The sequence below is a fragment of the Gracilinanus agilis genome, chromosome 1 (genome assembly GCF_016433145.1).
Source record: "Gracilinanus agilis isolate LMUSP501 chromosome 1, AgileGrace, whole genome shotgun sequence".
Lineage (NCBI taxonomy): Eukaryota > Metazoa > Chordata > Mammalia > Didelphimorphia > Didelphidae > Gracilinanus > Gracilinanus agilis.
The window spans coordinates 528,186,962-528,207,881 of record NC_058130.1 but is presented as its reverse complement, the minus strand read 5'-3'; the positions used below and the strand labels follow the sequence as shown (position 1 = coordinate 528,207,881).

At 36.0% G+C, this 20,920-nt stretch overlaps 1 protein-coding gene across 1 annotated transcript in view; it reads right to left on the bottom strand.

The window, feature by feature from the left end:
• Positions 1 to 20,920, bottom strand: part of KLHL14 (kelch like family member 14) — a 137,351-nt gene that overhangs the window by 98,709 nt on the left and 17,722 nt on the right. Inside the window, exon 2 of the mRNA XM_044658033.1 lies at positions 2,051 to 2,172. Coding sequence (XP_044513968.1) covers positions 2,051 to 2,172 — 122 coding nt within the window. The remainder of the gene's footprint in view (positions 1 to 2,050; positions 2,173 to 20,920) is intronic.

Below are 20,920 nucleotides of genomic sequence, written 5' to 3'. Positions count from 1 at the left end.
CAAATTCATTCAAAAGAGCTCCTTTTGAAAAAAACTTCTTGATTCTTGGCTAATGCCAGCAAAAATATGAACGACTTTAGGGAAAGGACTTTATATTTACAGATCTTTAAGAGACAAGTATTTCCTGCCTCAAGTGTTTGATTCTTCATCACATGTGGAGCCAAAGACTCAAGAGGGCAACAGAATGACTTCTTATATTCAAATGCTGCTAGAAGTCATGGTTTTACCCACTGGGATTCTCCCTCAATGGCTTCATAGACAATCTTTGAAGACTACTACCACCAGGAATATCAGCATGATGGAGTAAAACCTGGTGATTAGCATCTCTGTATTGAGCTAGTCTGGTCTTGTATGAGAGGTGTTAAACCAATCACTAGGTTTATACTTGAAGTCTTCCTCCTTTTGGAGAGCCTGCCCAAGGCTGAGCTCTGCTGATGTATCTTCAAGAAGCCAGGGTCAATTTCCAATCACAATGAGGCACTGGAGGAAGGCGGGTTTTAGTGGAGTTAAAGGAAATATTTATTAGACCTGGGGACAATTAAAACAGTAGATTTCTAAGAAAGAACAAACAGAACTTTACCTAGAGCAGATGAGCATGCAGTTGAACTTAGTAGAGGAAGACTTCTGAAATCAATTGAATTGAATCTCTCTCTTGGTCACTGATTCTCCATTTCTATTTCTCTTTGTCTCTTTCTTTATTTCTCTTGCTTGCTATCCCCTGTTTTGCTTATGTCTCTTGATCAAAAACCAGGAAAAAATAGACTAGTTTTCCTTCTGAGTGAAAAATCTCTAAAAAAAGTATGGATTTGCCATGAATTTAGTTGTTTGAGCTGTGATTAACAATACTATAGCTAGAATAAAAATGATTCTAAGATTTCTCTAAATTATTGTTCTTTGTTTCTTGTCCTTAATCTTGCTGCTGTTACACCACATCATCTACTCCTTCCATAGCATATGGGTACCCAGGGAGTCTTCTCACTGCAGTTCTTGGCCGATGCTACTATCAGCTTCACTGGGGTAGTAAACCAGCTCAGAAATGTATTATTTCAAGCACCACACCACAATAGTCTTTGCTCCACTCCTGTTCTTAGGACAAAATTTTTCCCACTTTCATTTACTTAAAATAATTTTGGAAAGTGAAAAGTATTATTTTTATAAGACATCGTATTCAGTTTAAAAAATGCACGTTATAAGAAAATCTAACTTCCACCAACTGTCCAGTTCTAAAAGTATGGCTTTGATTTATGGATCAAAATTGCTCATTTATTATTTTATCTATGTGGCTCTGGGCAATTTTGACAGTTAAAATTTAGTTTTATTGACCAGTGCTGCCACTTTACCCACAAGGGGACTAGAGCCCACAGCCTGCTGCACTCAAGAAACGGTGATTTTGATTCCATGACTGAATCAGATTGGAAATTGTAACCAATATAATGATAAGTTCCAAATCTCAATGCCCAAGGCAAAAGGCTTGCTGCAAAGCACAATCACCCTCTAAAGAAAGGAGGGGGCAAAATCTTGGGTAAAGTTTGCAAGCACAATGTATTGTAGTTGGAAGGTGCCTGGGATAGCTTTGTCCACCTAAGCTGTAGGGTAAAAGGAAGAATGCCTTTGACAAAAAGACTACAAATTATGACTCCTAGAGAAAAACACGAGTTAAACAAACTGACAGAAGCTTATGGAGACCATAAGTTAGATGGCTCTTTAAATCTAGAAAATTTCACAGGGGAAGAAGACTCTCCTAAAATAATTAAATGATTTTATTCTTTGGGGATCACAAAATACCTTAAAAGTTTGCTTTGAACAAAAACTCAGGCCAGTGATTTTTGGCCAGATTTAATTTAGGCCTACTCTATGATCAAATTGGCAACCTCAGGAATCTTAATTTATTCTCCTACTGAGAAGTCTCTGGTGATACATAAACACATCTCTGAAGGATAACAAATCAATAAAATGTCTAATTTGATTAACCATGTTTTCAAATTCATCAAGACAAAGTTAACCCCAAATAAATAAATGGATAAATACATGAATCAACAAAACCACTCACTTGTCAGTATTTTCCATGTCTTCTTTTCATCGTCATAGTACTGAACCAAGTTACTGGGAAGCCGGTCCGGTCCAGGAGGCAGTCCTCCAACCAATAACAGCATTTTCTTGTTGGAGCGAATTCTTCACCCAAAACAAGAGGAGATGAATAACCACATTATCATAGAATATTTTTAGTGGCAACAAAATCATAACCATCAAAAGAATGTTCCTTGCTTGCAGAATCCTATTTCATTTTTTCCTGTTTCTTTCCCCAATCATGTCTCAACAATTTTTTGAACCAAGCAGAAAAATGATCAGAAAAGCTGCATATCCCTCTACTCAAGGAATAATAAGCTCCCTTTATGCAATTTGTTAGAGGTTCATTCTAGAACGACCTTTTTCTTATATTATCCCTTTAAATCATCACTCTTTACAGCTGAATACACATGAAATGCTCTGGAGTTGTACTAAGGTTAAGCATTAAAGTTGCATGTCAAAAATCGTATTAGTCAAAATCATTATTATAAGCCATTCTACACTCAAAGAACCTTGAAAAAATTAAGGTTATGCAGAGAGTTTGTGAGCCAACTCTTTAATCACACATTGAACTTAAACTACTAGTAGAGAACAATTAGTAGCACCAGGCTAACGGTTCTGGGTTAAACACTTTTAACATGTAGTTGGTTTGTTTGTTTAATTTAGCCCAGACTCCCGCCTTCCTTCCTCTCTCCCCACTTTCCATCCTGTTCCCCAGCCCACACCACCCCCCTTCTCTTCTTGCTCTCCCCCTGTGCACCACTGGCTATATAGCAACACCAATTGGTAAAAATGAGACTGTGATGTTGTTGTGAGCCTCCCCAGAGTGGAGCCCTGCCAATGCTTGCCACGGATCCGGCGGCATGAACCTGCTCAGCTGTGCAAAGTCACTCTAATTCCCTCCCTCTGTTTTTCTACCTTCTCCCCCAGGGGGCAACCACTGAAAGGAGTGACTACCCACCCATCAAGAGCTGGCAATTCGCTGCTATTAACCGTGACTGTGATTCCCAATCTGCCTGGCAGTTCCTAAGAACAGGACTGCAATGTCTCATATGCAGTAAAAGCTATAATATGCACCCTGGCCTCCACCACTATACCTGATGGATGTACATTCCTTTGTAACATTAATGGATTTAGCACACTTGCAATTGAAGAAGGGAGGGTAGGCTCAGACCCCCACAAGGGTCCTGCTGATTTAACAGTCACTTTACATATAATTGAACTTTTCAGTTCCACTAAAGCCTAAAAGTGATCAAATCTAAGGGGAGAGACTCATGGAAAAAAAAAAAAAAAGATTCACTCATAAGTATGATGGTGACCCTGCACTCAGCTCGGCACCTTCATTCATTTCTATTTTTAGTCCTGTTCTGCCATTTCAAGGACATTTGGTAGAATATGCCCCTACCAGATAGCCACCATTTGTTGGTTAAGAACTTAACATTTGGGAAGCCAACTTAACACAGTTAATGAAAATTCCCTGGGAAGGAAGGAAGCAAGACTCCTTTAATGAGGCTTCAGTGTCATTGAAGGCAGCATGTACTCCTCAGCAGGAAAAAAAAATCTCCCTGCAGAATCTCTATGGATAGTGATGCATCTCCAGAGAAGTAGCTTTACCATTCATGTACAGACATTGTCCTCTTTCTAAAACAGGCTAATGCTCAAGAAGGCTACACTGGCTCTCCAATGGACTGTGTTGATGTTAGCATTGACATCTAGTTGATGAAACTGGGCAAAAGAATCTTCTAAGAATTCTTTAGAAGTATTCAACTCTCTTTAGCTTAGACCCAACCCAAAGGGCATTTATAAATTTCGTACTATGTGCAAAACACCATACCAGGTACTGGGGATCAAAGGCAATAACAATATGGTCTCGGCTCCCAAAAAAAATCTTAGGTTCCAACAGTGTCATGGCGATTTGAAGATAGGAATTTAGGAAGGATGCATTAGTGTGATGATCCATACCCTAGGAAGATGTCTAGGGAGGTCTTGTGAAATGCATCAATGAGTCATAACCTTTTTGTTTGCAATACTTTTATTAGTGGATCATGACCTACAAGGATTTTTCTAGATGGCAAAAGATTTGTTACCAAATATTTTCCATATTTTTGGTCATGCTAACTAGTTAAATGTACAGAGAGCCAAGATCACATCACATCAACCAATTTGTTGGCTTTCAAATGCACCATTGTATGGAGAGATCAGTTCAACTGAATATCAATAGTTTGGTCAGTTTTGTTTTACCACCATTCAGATAGGCATAGCAAGAGTTGATGATAAAGGCAAAATCGACTCATCATACTCAGAGTAAAGTCATAATATAAACAAATTCAAAGCAATAACAGTATTATTCAGTCACCGATATGTGCAACTACTAAATGTAGTTAATTGTTCATTATATTATACACCTATATGTATATATTTTCATGAAGGTATGTGGTTAGATATAGGATCATGAATCCAGAGCCGGAACAGATTTCTGAGATTTTGAACTCACCTAATTCAATGCCCTCATTTTATATATTTTACCTGCACAGACAGAGTGACGTACCCAAGGACCCACAGCTAGAAGGTTATAGAACACTAAGGAGAACTCAGGTATGGGATTCCAAGGTCAGTGCTCTTTCCACTATAACGTGATTTCCTCTGTAAGTTATAAATGAGTTGCCAATCTGCACTGGTGGAGGGAGTTTCTACACCAGGCATTCTCCACATGGATGAAGTCACAGGTCTGCCCCCAACCTCAAATTGGTTCATTACTTCCAGGAACTGTCATTTTATTGATATTAATATTCTTTCCACTTGTAACTTGGCCTATTCTAAAAGTCTTTCCAGTCAGGCAGGATCTGCCCAGGCTTGCCCTCTGCCAGCATAGTTTTAGAGAATACAAGGTTACTTACATACCCCAATGAAATATCAGGGAGCAAATGAATCTAAGCCATGTTTTATATTTTTGAAAGGCACTAAATGGGTAATATGGGAAGGTAGATTCATGGTTTTAAGATATAGAAAAGTGGGTAAATAATTGCAAAGTCTGCTTCCCCTATGCTACCACCAATACTTTTTTCCAAATATAATCTCAAAAGGTTTGAAATTAATAAAAAGATGGAATAGTTAGGACAGCGGATGACTGACTAAAAAGATGATGACAGGCTAATTAAATCTAAGAAAACAAATTGTAGCATGAGTAAAAATGAGTTCTTAAATAAATAAAATTTGTAATTAAGCACCTATTATGTATAAGTTATTATGTCAGATACTTTTTTGATTTTACATACACATTTGTATTTAAGCTTTTATTATGCAGTAGTAATGGTGGAAAAGTAATGAAAAGACCATTGAATCTATATATCCAATTTTGTCCTAATTTTGTTATTTCTGGTGAGTTACTTAAGATCTTTGTGTTTTAGTCTCCTCATTTGCAAAATGGGAATAACATGTTTGTCCCAGACTACCTCACAGGGATGTTGTGAGAACAACCAATAAAACAAGAGACAGCATATGTGCTTCTTAAATAAAAGGAGGAACATTTTTAAAATTTAAAAAAGACTGTAGGGGCATGGTTGGACAGCTCTTTGTCTGAAAGAGTTCTGGGAAGTATGGCTTAAGGAGGTTAAGAAAAACAACTATTGGGGCAGCTGGGTAGCTCAGTGGAGTGAGAGTCAGGCCTAGAGACAGGAGGTCCTAGGTTCAAACCCGGCCTCAGCCACTTCCCAGCTGTGTGACCCTGGGCAAGTCACTTGACCCCCATTGCCCACCCTTGCCAATCTTCCACCTATGAGACAATACACTGAAATACAAGGGTTAAAAAAAAACCCAAAAACAAAACAAAACAAAAAAAAAAAAAACAACTATTGTGGGGTCTCAGCCTACAGAAAGAGGCAATTAGCTTTCATTAATAAGTAATTGACAATTCCTCTGTATTATGCCCTGATTAGAACATATCTGGAATGTTATGTTTCAATGTATGTGGTGTTATTTATGAAGGACATTAATGGGGCATCTAGGTGGCCTGGAGATGGGAGGTCCTGGGTTCAAATCTGGCCTCAGACACTTCCTACCTGTATGAACCTAGGCAAATCACTTAACCCCAATTGCCTAGTCCTTACTGCTCTTCCACCTTAAAAGATTCTTGATTCTAAGATGGAATGTAAGGATTTTTTTTAAATAAAAAAGGATATTGATAAGCTGGACAATGTCCAGATCAGGATAACCAAAATGGCAAAGGATCCTAAGGCAATGAACGAGTGAATGAATACATGTATGAATGTGAATTAATGAAAAATCATTTCTTACATGCTGGGGAGAAATAGAAAATCAAAATAGACTTTACTCTTGAAGATCTCACATTCTATTTAGGGGAGACAGCACATATAAGAGGTATAACAGTTACAAGACAGATGAAAAGGCCCATTGCTTCTTAGGTTGTTAAGCAAGAGAAGATCTACAGAGTTATGATAAATATCTTCAAATATTAGAAGTGTTGTCTTGTGGAAGAGAGATTAGATTTGTTTTGCTTACTTCTGGAAACTAAAACCAAGAGCAGCTGACGGAAGCAGCAATGAGGCAAAGTTGGTCATTATGTCAAGAAAAAACTTCTGAATAATTTATCTCTAGAAGTAGAATGAACTTCCATGAGAAATGCTAGTTTCCTCTTCCTTGGAGGTCTTCAGATATGAGCACTTGTCAGTTATATTAAGTGGATATTTCTTGAAAGCATGCTTTGGTCTAGATGACTGTCGCTGAGGTCCCTTCCAGTCCTAAAATTTCTTCAATTTTGAGACCATTTATAAGGATTAGGGGAAAGACTCTGGTCTTTGTGCCCATTTGATCCTTGGCCTCTCTGCTGAAACAGCCAATTATTGCCATCTGTCCTCTAAGAACTGGACTGAGACCACCGACTCATTTCACATAAGTCACTGAACAGCTGGCAAATAGTAACAACTCCCCGTTCCTGCCAACAAGGACAGGATTCAAACAAATAAGATAGCAATGAAAGACTTCATATTCCCATCACCAGTCCCCTGAACCATCTTGGCTTCTACAGTGAGCCTTATAATGAAGAAAAGGCACACAAAAGTTATAGAATATGTGTGTAAAAGCAATCATTTTTTCTCTTGTTAATTGAATTATCTAACAAGTAGCAATGTAAAGTGAAGCTATAAGTCTATTATGAATGGTCATCCCTAGTGAATGGAAACAAGCTGTTTAGGCCACATCTTTTCTATTGCTATCTTATCACTTACATAAGTAAACATTTAATTTTACTTTCATGGATTAGTTTTTTAAGAAGGTGAAACCAAAATTTTCTCATGTATCAACAACTTTAATATTTAACTCTAAGTTCACAATAAAACTTTACTTTGTGGTGGAAAAAATATTTGAAATCACATAGTAACTAATAGCAAGCAAAATGCAAAGCTAGACTTAACACAGGGTTTCTTAAATTGGGGTCTTGTGAATTTGAATTTCTTTTTTAAAAATATTGTCATTGTTATTTCAATGTAACTGGTTTCCTTTGTAATCCTATGTATTTTATTTTATGGATTTAAAAAACATTATTCTGAGAAAGGATCCGTAGGCTTCATCAGGCTTCTAAATGGGGCCATGACACAAAATGTTAAGCACCCTTGACAAAATACAATTTCTAATAGTTTACTGTTTACCACAGGTTTCCTGTCATTTAAGTATTATTTCCACACAATACTATAAATCTCAGAAAAGATAACAAGGTTAAAAAAGAAGCAATTGCTATACATTTGGACATTTTCAAAGACTTTACCAATACTAATTTAATATATTAAAGGGATATCTCTAATGCACTGCATTATATCTAATACATCATATTATCTGATCCAAAGCATTTATTATTTTAGTCAATTCTAAGGAAGACAAACAAAAACTGCATTTTGAGTTTTCTTTTAACAGAGAAATATACATTTAAATTGTAATTTTAAGTCCACTGGCTTTTGGCTTACTAGAATAGGGAGATGAATACATGATTCTAATGGGTGGCATTCAATATAGTCTACTTGTTAGGAATAACTTAAGAAAAACAAATTACTTTTTGTAATTTAATTTGTAATTTCATATGAATATGATGTCAGCTCCTTGTATACATTATTATTCAGTTATTCCTTAGAAGTTATGAGTGTGAATAATCCCTGTAAAGGGGATCCCATTAGTTTTACAATGTGCAATTACAATGATGACAATTACAATAATGACAGATCATAATAATGGTGTACTGGATACTGAATCTCTAATTGCCACGATGTTTACTTGATGCATATGCTTTTTTTTTGAAAGCTTTGTGAAAAGTCACATGTAAATTAAAGAAGTAGAGTTGAATCCAAGAATTCTCAACCTCAACTGATTAGCTATGCAAAAATGGCAATAACCACCATATCCTAAAGGAATTTTGACAAAGTTGTAAATGAAAAAATTCTTGAAAGAATGATATTCATAAATCAAAGTATAAAATTATTAGAATTTTATTATAGTATTACATAGATCTTATTCAATTCAACAAACATCTGATTGTGTACTATGCTATGTGCTTCATTTAGATAAATTACAATCCCCTACTGGACCCACAGACTGAACCAAGACTAAATCTAAGGCACAGACTGCACCTCTAGTAATGAATAATGGAAGTATTTAGAGGCTACAGCCCCTAACCTCATGGAGCTTCCATCTTCACAAATAGTTCTCAAGAGTTGGAGAATTCACCCATTTAGATAAGAGGTGAATCTAGCCCCCAATAAATAGTAATAGAGGGACTCCCCACTCTATTTCCATTAAGCTCATATATCTTCAGCCCAATTATGAAGTAGAAATGTCAAGTGGTTGAAGAAACTTCAGCCACATGTGGCTTATGTCACAGTCAATGTTAATAGGATCAAAGAAGGGATTTTAGAAATCATTTAGTTTAACTCCCTAATGCTTATGAATAAAGAAATTGAGGCCCAGCAGGTGAAGTAATTTGCATATGGATAGCAAGTAGATTAGGGATTTTTAATCTTTTTTTTGAATGTCAAGGACCCCTTTGGGTAGTTTGGTGAAGTCTATGAACAAATATCTGAAAAACATTCTTAAATAATTATAGGAAATAATCAATTTTAGTTAAAAGTCAATAAAAATGAAGACATAGATTTTCTTTCCAAGTTCATGGATACCCTGAAGACTGTTCATAGATGAGTGGAGTGCCCATGGACCCAGATTAAGAACCTTTGAAGAAGCAGAACCAGAAAATAGGTCCACTGATTCCAAATCCAATGCTCTTTCCACTATACCATTTGGATAATTTTGATTTAAGTTACTATACTTTTCTCTAGAAAATATAGTTTAAAAGGTGATCAAATTAAAAGGTGTGTTTTGTTCCATTTTAGTGATGTCTTCATATTTAACATATGTTATGCTCTTTTTTTAATATATGCTTTGCTTCAGAGGATGAACGATTGAATAATGAATTTAAAATTCTAAGCATGAACAAATTCTTCACAATATTTGCCTTTTAAGTACAACAAAAATTCTTTAAAATTTAGATTTCATGAGTGCAGAATCTGATAACTGGGAAAGGGCCAGGGTGATATATATCACCGTATAATGTGTGAAAAAAAACATTTCAAGAGGAATTTTTAACCATCCACCCCTTAAAAAAGCAATCTATTTTTAAACACTTTAGTAGTAACCATTTACATACAAACAGCTATTGCACAAATTACTATTTTATATATTCATTAAAGCAAGCATTATATTACATATTTAGAATCATGGACTCAGAGATGGAAGACAACTTTGAAGTCTTTGAGTCCAAACTCCTCCTGTAATTGAAGAACTAGTTATTTCAGTTATTAGTTCCCACTCCCTTATTACCATCACTTTCATATGTATTTTGTATTTATCTTGTATAGGAGTTCTCCTTTCCCTCAAAAGAATGTAAGTTCTTTGAGGACAGCAACTGTTTCTTTTTTCTTTTTTTGTCTTTGTAGTTCTAATACCTAGCATACTTTCTGTCACAGGAAAGGGATTTAATGAATGCTTGCTGAATGAATGAATGATTGATAGTCTGATTCTCAAATCCCTCTATTATCTATTACCAGAGACACAATCTCTGCTTTCAATTGGTCTAAGACCAATCTAGCCTGAAATTAAAATAATGACTATTCCTGCTTATCACTAAGATCAATCTGGTCTGAGATATGCGTAAAATACAGGAATCCATATATTTCAGTAAGCTATTCCATATTGTGTTCAAGGACCCCTAGTACTGCCTCCAGTCTTTCTAGGGAATATAATCCTGCTAAAGCTCAGTCCTTGTGACTGTGTCTCTATTATTTATTTCCACACCCATTCAATGATTTCCCTATGTTGGAACATCCTTCTGTTGTCTACCATATACTTCCTTTATTTAAGGCCTGGATTTTCTTGTTTTGCTTGCTGCTAAAATACACCTTGATTTGATTTAATTCTATTCACTGAACATTTATTAAGCATCTATTATGTATAAAATAACCATGCTAAGTGTTGGAGATATAAAGGAGGGAAAAAGAAAAAGTCCTTATCCTAAGAGAGCTAGAATTCTGCTAGACTTTTATAGGTCTACTTTATTTACACATGGCTGCCAGATACATTTTGTCTAATTTTGTCACATATAGAACCCACCATTTGAAAATATCTAATGCAGAAATTATTTTTATAGCACTTGAGTCAGATATTCATCTACTGTCTACTTAAAAACTTTCACTAATTAATTTTGAATAGATAAGTGTTCTATCTATCTATCTATCTATCTTTTATCTAACTTAGAACCTGCCACATGACATAGTGGATAGAGTGCTGATCTGAAAGTCAGGAAGACCTGAGTTCAAATTTGACCTCAGATGCTTATTGGCAGTGTGACCCCAGGCTTTATTTTTATTTGAGTATATATTTATTTGAGTTTCCTCAAATGTAATATGGGAATAATAAGAGCACCTAACTTGCAGGGTGTTGTAAGGGTCAAAATGGAATAATATTTGTCAGGAACTTAGAATACTGCCTACAGCATAACCATGGCTCAATAAATATTCCTTCTGTGTATTTGTCTGTTAACAAAGTCTCATGTTGACCAGAAACCTACTTCTTTCTGTCTTCCTCTCATTGATCCTAATCATGCTCTCTACAAGAAAATAGGATAAAATAATATTTCAAATATTAAAGTCAGCTATCATAGTTCTCCTGGTCTTCTAAAGGCTGAGCATACCTAGTTTCTTCAGCTGTACTTCACAGAATATGATTTAAATCTCTTTACCAGAGTACTTTTCTTGACACATCAATATTCTTCTTAAAATACAATTCTTAGAACTGAACACAATATTCTAGATGTGATCTTATTAGCAACGGCGCACAGTGAGATGGATCATCTCTTCCTATCATCTAATGCCAGACTTCTATTAAGGTAGCCAGATATTATGATAGTGCTCTTGGTAGCTATTTCATACTTTTGGATTATATTATAAATTTATGATCAATTAAAGCTCCATGGTCTTTTTCACCTAAACAGATATTGTCATCTCTCCATCTTATAGTTGAATAATCAATTGTTTTTATCTGGAATGGAGAACTTTACCTTTATATTAAATTTAATATTATTGGTGTGAGCATTTCAAAAATTTGAGATAAATTTTGAATTTTAATTCTTTCATCAATATTATTAGATAATTGTTTTTTGAAATCTGAAAAATTGATAATTATATTTTGTGTTTCATTTATTAGAACTAATAAAGCTTCCTTCCCATGAAAATAATTTTGGAATTGTATTCCTAGAAGTCATAAATTGAAGTTAACCTTCCTTGAATTTGTCCAAAGTGGAGATAGTTGATTCTGTTATTCCTCAATTGCTTTCTTTTCTTCAGGGGAATATTACACTATCAAAATCATCAAGATTAGTTCAAAGATTGAATCTCTCCATGGCAAAGTTAACTGTAGCAGCTAATCTGGAATTAACTGGGCCCTCTGAGCCTTTACTAAGTACTTGTTTGGGAGTCAGTCTCTGGAGTCTTTGTATTTTCTTTACTCCATTCTAATCTTAATTTCAGAAGAGTTCTAGAAACTAGAAGGTAAACCTTATAAGAATACTCAAATATTTCTCTTTAAAAGACAATCTTAAAAGAATTAAAAAAGACAATTATACCACTAGTATTTTACTGGTCCAATCTACATTTATGAATGCTACTCATCCACTCTTCTAGCTATCACCATTTATTTGTACTGCTATTCTTATCACTTAGAGGCAGAACATAGCTCTGTCGCTAATATAACCCAAACTGGCCTGCACCTGCCCCAAGAAATCTCTGGGGAAACCAGTGGAAAGTCAAAGAAATACAAGGTAGAAGGTAAAAAAATCACATTTTTGGAGTCTGTTCTCCTCTAGGTTCACTGGCCGATTTGTTTTATCACCTTGTATGGAATTACTTTGATGGATAATTTTAAAATGTGCTTATTATATGTACTTCAGTTTCAACTAGATCATTCTGTAAATGGTGAACTATCTTCCTGTTAACATTAGAACATTAACAATGAAGAGAAATACTCCTAAACAAATTATTTTGCTTCATATATCATCCAATAAACACTAATAAAACTTGAGGGTGGAAGATATAAATGAGATAGCTACACATTTATCTCATGCTGTGTTTATAGTTATGAGGTAGTTAGGTGGCATAGTGGATGGGATAGAGCACTGGGCTAGAGTTAGGTAGATCTACAGATCAAATTTGCTCTCAAATTTGACCAAGGGCAAGTCATTCAGCTTGTTTGCCTCAGTTTCCTCAGTTATACAATGGGGATAACACAATGATACATGTAACAACCCAGTGGAATTGTGCATCGGCTATGGGGGGGTGGGGGGATTTGGGGGAGAGGGAAAGAATATGAAACATGTAACTATGGGAAAATATTCAAAATTTAAAAAATTAAAAAAATGAAATGGAGATAACAATAGCACCTACTTCTTAGGATTGTGTTAAGGAGACAGTGCTTAGTATATAATATGCTTAATAAATGCTTATTCTCTTTCCTTCTTTCTTATAACTATAGAGAATGGGGGAATGAAGAAGGGATTATAATTTTTAATCATTCTTCAAAATAGGATCATTTTGCCATCATGCAAAGGGCATATCTCATCCATGTTCTCCTTCCTCACTATCTATACCTTAGTAGAATTGTAGTAGAGGAGTCTAAAGAATAGTCCCATTTCATTAGTGTCTTTTTTTTTAAAGGTAGACACTTGGCTTCATGCTGAGGAAAGAATAGTTTTAGGTGAAGATCTGGAAAAATTTGAATGAGGACTTCTGAATAGAGCCTCTATTTAAGCTCTAGGGAAAATACAAGCAAGAACACAGACCCATAGAATAACTGGTCTAAAGTGGACCTCGAAAGGTCATTCAGGCTGATTGATAGTTGTTGGGCAGAGCTGTAATCAAACATTTCCAAACAGAAATTTACCTTTTCTTAAAATTTTCCAGAGGAGGAAACTCCCTTGATCATGAGTTCCAGCTGATTTGCTAATGTATTTAGGTTTCTTTATCATAGTTGTTCTTGGTAATTACACAGCAATTTTCATTGGAAGAGCCCTTTAAATAGACCTTATAATGCCTCTCTGAGGTAGCTAAATAGTAAGTATTATTATCCCCATTTTACAGATGAATAGAGGAAAAGAAGCTTAGGTGCCTTTTTCAGTGCTCTACAATGCTTACTGCATGATTCAATAAACAATTCCTGAATTGCCCAAAAGTGTAAGGCACTGTGCTAGACTCTGCTTAGGATGGAAAGATGAATAAGACTAGCCCCTGTCTTCAAGGAGATTGCAGTCCATTACAGATGTAGAGTGTTTCCTGAATAAATATAAAATGATTTTTACTCGATGATTTTCCCACCACTCATTGTGCCCAAGATCACCATCGTCCTTGTTCTTTCTCACATTTTGAAGCTATTGGGATATGAGGGAAAGCTTCGAAGGGAAAGGGTCTTAGCCTTGCTGGAGTTTCTGTAATCTTCCAGTAACTGAATGTGTGAGCAACAGGCCAAGCAGAGCAATGGCAGACATAGGATCAAACTGGATGTTGGTCTTCCCTATTCTCTATTTTATCCCTTATATCTAGGTCCTATTAGGCTTATGAACTTTTAGGCTAGGGGCTGGATAGAGGTCTATTGGTTGTATTATGTACAGCATTTGACACTTTATTACCATCACTTTACATGACAATGAGCAGCGGTGTATGTGTAGATTTACACTCACTGCTTTCTCTTGCCCCTAGAAAATTAAAGTTGCCTCTAGTAACTGGAAACAGTTGAGTCTCTTCTGTGCTTGATTGCCTATATAATCCCTAATTCTAATACTTGGTACTGAATATCCTTTCTTTTGAAGAGCATAAAGTACCATGGAAATGACATCTCATTAATCCTCACCATATCTCATGGAGGAAGCTGGGTGTCAGGATTGACTTAGTAGTTAAATCTTGCTTCTTGCCTGAAAGAGAGCAGGCCAGAACACAGGCTTTCTAGGATCTATGCATGGTGATGGGATCTGAAGCTCTTTAGGGGTGGGAGAGAATCATTGCTCCCTGCACAAGACAAGAGAAGCACTGCATAGCCAGGGCAAGAAAAATTGTTTTCTCTCAGCTTCATCTGTGGAACCAACTTCGTTTATACCACGGACTAATTTGAGACAAGAACTGAGTGTATCACACTCATGATTCTAATAATCAAAATTAGAACCCAAGTCTTTAGACAGTTAATGAAACCCAGAGATGAATTTGTGTTGTTATTTTGGAAACGATTATGAATTGGAGCATCCCATTTTGCTTTCTTTTTTAAATAAATTTCATATTTTTCCAGATTACATGTCAATACAATGTCTTAATATTAATTTTCTAACATTTTGCAATCCATGTTCTCTCTCTCTGTCCCACTCCTCCTCCCTCCCTAAGAAAGCAGGTAATATGATATAGATTGTGTGTGTGTGTATACATATGTAAACATATTTCTATGTTCATCATGCTGTGAAAGAAGACACATTTGTTCACACTAGAGAAAAAATTATTGAGGAAATATAGTAAAGAATGGCATGTTTTAATTTGCATTTGGACTCTATTCCTTCAGTGGTAGTAGATATCCTTTTTTTTTTTTTTGGTCATACTTCCCATTTCCTTTGAGAAAGTACTGATTAACTTAATGACACAAAGATGCCCTCCAGCTGTGAGGATGATATCACAGACATTGGAGAGCCTCTTAAACCTCAGGGAAAGTTTCTGGGTCCACTACTGCTAGGGTGCCTGGGGCCCAGGGACTCTTCCACACCTACCAGAATAAGTAATGGAACAAAGAACTGACACTTTGATAGTAGTAAGAAGGAATAAGGGACAAGAAAGGAAAAAAAGGAAAATCATTTTCCTTCTACCTCAAGCAGCACAATTTGCCAGGACTGTGTCCTAGAAATCATGCCCTATTGTCACCATAGCATCCCTTCTGCTAGCCTATTTGTCTCTCTTTCTGTCTCTGCCTCTTCCTTTCTCTACGTCCCTCCTAAATGTGACTTCTGCCACTTACCAGTTAACCTTGGGCATGTGACTTCACTTCTGTTGGTGACAATCATCTATAAAATGGGAATAGTAATACTTGCACTCCTTATCTCATAAGACTTACCTTAAGATTGTATGAGACAGCAGATACAAAGTGATGTGTAAGACCTTAAAGGACAACATGCTATTATATTTTTCTTCAATTTCCTTATTTTACATCCACTACCCAGAATATGGAGAAATGTTATAGATACTTCCCATTTCATCCCCCAAAGTTAGAATAATAGCACCTAAATATTAATATCAGAATGATTTAATGGCCTATCATTCCCTAAAAATCTGATTCTCTGGACTATTAAAAGGCACTGATTGAGGTTCTTAGTCCTTTTGCTTGAAGACTGATGCCTAGTGACTAATGATATTCCAGGGGAAATGTGTAATAATATATTCAAGTAATTAACTAACTTTTTTCACTGTCTTTCCTGCATGGCCACTCTGGCAGTGACCTTTCAACTGGAAAGAGGTTGCTGGAAGGAGTTTGGCTCTAGTCCTTCAGAAGGCAACTGTATTTTCCCTATAAGAAATCTCTTGGCTCTGCCTTTTGAGGCAGGGTTTGGCTATGGCTCATTTCTGAGCACCATTTTTCTATGTCTGAACCTCTTTTCTTGCCACCTGACAACTCCAGTTTTGTTCAACAAGGGCAGGTAGGTGGTGCAGCACATGGCCTGGAGTCAGGAAGACTCATCTTCATGAGTTCAAATCTGGCCTCAGACACTTAGTAGTTGCATGACCTTTAACTCTGTTTGCTTCAGTTTCTCATCTGTAAAATGAGCTGGAGAAGGAAAAGGCAAACCACTCCAATAACTTTGCCAAGAAAACTCCATAGGGGGTCACAAAGAGTTGGACATGACTGAAAACGATTGAACAGCATAAAACTTTGTTCAAAAATCTATATGCACTTTTATGCCTGGGACTGAGTTAGAAACAAATGGCTCTGGGAAAGTCTTCTGCGGTTCCTAGTACCTGAACTGATAATACTCTTTGTTGTAGCTTTCTGCACTTATTTTAGTGCAGCCAAGTCCCTGTGCCCTACTTACTGGAAAACTTCTTAGAATTTAAGAATCTGAAATGTTAGCTTATACACGTTACATCATCTTCTCTAGTGGTATAGTGGAAAGGCCCCAGGGAGGCTATGGAATTAAAAGGCTTTGACTCAAATAGTATTTCTGCCACGTGTTGCTATATAGTTCAGTTGTTTCAGTCATGTTCAACTCTTTGTGATCCCACATGTTTTTTTTTTAAAGATACTGTAGTGGTTTGCTATTTCCTTCTACAGTTCATTTTTATGGACAAAGAAACTGAGGCAAATAGAGGTAAGTGACTTGCCCTGGGTCACACAGCTACTAAGTGTCTGAGGCTGGTTTTGAACTTGGGAAAATGACTCTCCTTAACTCTAGGCTTCTTGATCTATCCACTGCAAGGCCCAGATGCCCCCTCCCACTTATTAGTAGGCACTTAAATGCCAATTAATTGACCTTGGGCAAACTCTTTTGCCTCTTCAGTTATAGACTTTATCTGCAGAATGGATTAGTAATATTTGAGTCTTTATTTTATAGTTTCAACTTGAATGTTATATGAGAGAATGAATGCAAAATTATTTGTAAACCCAAAGCATTATACTCATACTCAGCTCCAAGTCTTTCAGGTTCCTACTCTTCACTAGCCAGAATTTTGGATATTTTATAGCCACTTCTGAATTTATCTCAGCAAATCACTGACATGCTCTTGCCACATGAAAGTAAGTGGAAAGTAAGAAAAGTTATTGTTGTAAATTAGCCAATGCATTCTACTTTTAAAGACCAAAAGATCTGGGGTGTAAAGAGGGATTCTGGTTGGCTACAGTGTTGATACTTGGAGTCTCTTCCTCGCTATTAGCTATTTGACCATTCTTAGTCACTTAAAATTTCTCAACCTCAGTTTCCCCATTTACAAAATGGGAATAATAATGGTGCCTTCCTCATAGGGTGGTTATGAGGATCAAATGAGATAATAAATGTTAAAATGCATTGCAAAATTTAAAGTAGTATATAAATTTTAGCTATTTTTATGAATTATTCTGATGAATCTTCCACACAGGCAAACTCAATAAAAGATTACTCAGATTTCTATTCTCTACACCCCAAATGTTGAAACTTGGAGAGGACTTAGCTTCCATCAAAAGAAAGTCTCATTCAGTGGGAAGAGTGCTGGATTTGGTGGAATCAGAATTTGAATCCTGAATAATCCACTTATTAGCTATGGTAATCTCATGGGTAAATTATTTACCTTTCTTCTGTATCTTCAGAAAAGACAAAATTAGGATAATTTTTTCACTCTCAACCTCATAGAAATTTTGCTTAGAATGTGCTTTGTAAATCTTAAAGCACTTCAGAAATCTAGTCTTATTTCACATGAAAGTAACTTGCCCAAAGTTAGACAAGCAGTAAATGGCCCCACCTGCCTCATAAAGTGTTTTCTACTAAATCCTCTTGCTTTTCTACCTTCCCTATTAGCATCAGGTACAACACTATCCTCCCAGTCCCACAGGTTCACAACCTAGGATCCTTATGTCATTACTATCTCTCACCCTCAATTTCCATCATCCATCAATATCCAATCTGTTATCAAGGCTTGTCAATTTCATCTTTGCATCTATAAGACCTCATTATATAGGACCTCTTCTCTCCTCTAACACTGCTCCCATTCTAGCACAGGTCCTCATCACTGTACTATCTGTACGACTGCAGTAGCCTACTGGTGATCTAATTGCCTCAAGTCTCTCCTTACTCCAGTCCATCCTCCATTCAGCTACTAAAGTGATATTCCTAAAGCACAGGTTCAGTCATTTCAAACACTACGCAAAACTCCAGTGGCTTCCTATTACCTTTAAGATCCAAACATAAAATGCTTTGTCTGTTATTCAAAGCCCTTTATAGCCTATCCCCCCTTCTACATTTCTAGTCATCTTACATCTCACTCCCCACCATATACCAATAGATCCATGGACATTGCCTTTCTAGCTGTTCTATGAACAACACCCTCCATCTTTCAGTTCCAGACATTTTCTCTGGCTGTCCCCCATGCCTGGAATGATGTCTCTCTTCATCCCAACCTTTTGACTTCTCTGGATTTCTTCATATCCTAACTAAAATCCCATCTTCTACAGGAAATCTTTCTCATCTCTTAATCCTAGTGCCTTCCCTCTATTAACTATTTCCTATTTATCCTGCATATACCTTGTTTGCAATGTGTTTTGTTTTTGTAACCCCCATGCTTAGCACAATGCCTGGCATATAGTAGGTGCCTAATAAATGCTTAATGATTGATTGGTGATTGGAAGGCATGCTACTACACCATTCTATTGCATTGTGCCTAGAATTCTGTTTGCCTTCTGTAAATAGTTGAAAAAAATGTTGGGATTGAGGTGATTCCAAGTAGAATTAATCTGAACTTATAATGAATATTTAGACAGCTGAATCACAAGAAAGTCTTTGTGGCTCTGCCTTCTGGGAAGTTTGATGGGATCAAAAAATTTCAGAAGGTAGTTTTCCTTTTGAGACTTCAAGTTATCATATTTTCTTCTTTCTCTTATTAAAGCATGAAATTTTTACTTTACCTAAGACCACAATATTCCTTTGTCATAGAGTAGTTAAACATCTTCTTAAGAATATTCATGAGTGTAATGTATGTTGTTTTCTTTCTCTCACATCAAAAGAACGTTTTCTGAAGCTTTAGGTATCTGTTTGAGTAACCATATTAAAACAGTATTTCTTTCACAAAGTATGGCCTGTCTATCTGCCATAGATTTCACTAGGATTATTGCCGCAGTACTATGCTTCTTCCTTAACTGGAGAAATCTTAGGTTTGGGATTTAGTGATGATAGATAGTTTTTATTCTACTTTCTTGGTTCCTCTAGGAACATGGGATAATTTAATGATAGAATTGGAGGGAGATCAATTCCTCTAATTTCCTCATTTCATAAGCTAGAGAACTGAACTCCATGGAGTTTCCTGTTGAGTGACTTATACAGGATCTCACAACCAGTCAATGGCAAAGCTACTAAAAATTTGGGGAAGAGAGTAGAATAATGAAGAGAGCTGTCTTCTCAGAGGACATGAATTTGAATCCTGCTTTTGTCACTTACTGTGGTGACACTGGTCAAGTCATTTAAGCCTCTGAGCCTCAATTCCTTCATCTCTCAACTGACAGGATTTGACTAGACCAATAGTTTTCAAAGTATGGTCCTTGGATCTCTGGGATTCTCTAAGACCTTTTCATTGATTCTATGAAGCCAAAATCATTTTCACAATGATACTGATATGTTAGTTGTCTATTAAAATACTCCTTTATTTCCCAATAAGATATCATGGGGGACCAGATACTTTTAAATATACTTCAAAAAAAAAATCACAAAGGATTGAATACAGAAGTTGATATTGGAATTCAGCTATGTTCTCCTCAGCTACATATCAAAGGGATTTGCAAAGATATGTAAAAACAGTGCTAATCTTCTCATTAATTTTTCTAAAAAAAGTTAGTTTTTCATAAAAGTGATATTTATATTAACATTTTGCATGTTATTGCTATTTTAAGCTAATTTATTAAACACTTTTAAATGATCAGTTTTAATTTTTAATGCAACAAATATTGAGGCAGCTATGTGGGACAGTGGATAGAATGTTAGACCTGAAGTCAAAAAGACTCATTTTCCTGAGCTCAAATCTGTCCTCAGACACTGACTTGCTCTGTGACCCTGGGCAAGTCATTTAACCCTATTTGCTTGTTTCCTCATCTGTAAAGTTAAATGGAGAGGAAATGGCAAACCACTCTAGTATCTTTGCAAGGAAACCCCATAAAGACTTGGACATGACTGAAAACAATTGAACAACAATATTATTGGCAGATATAACCTGTGTTAACAAAATATCTTTAGAGTTCTCAAAATTTTTTAAAGTTTAAAGAAGTCCTGTGACCATAAAATTCAAGACTCACTGAACAATATGAGTTTCTATTAATATATCCTAAGTTCCTTTGACCCTGGGTTTCTTAATGTATAGAGCTTTGACTATACCAGCTAGCTTATTATGTCTATGGTCTACATAGAGTTCATTTTTGTAATTCCACATTTCCTGCCTAAAGTTTGTTTTATGAGCCTGATCATTGGAAAAGCCAAAATGAACAAACTATTCAACTACAAGAAGGACATGCATGAGCTTTTTCTTGATATCTCTTAATAAATTCTTTCTGAAGA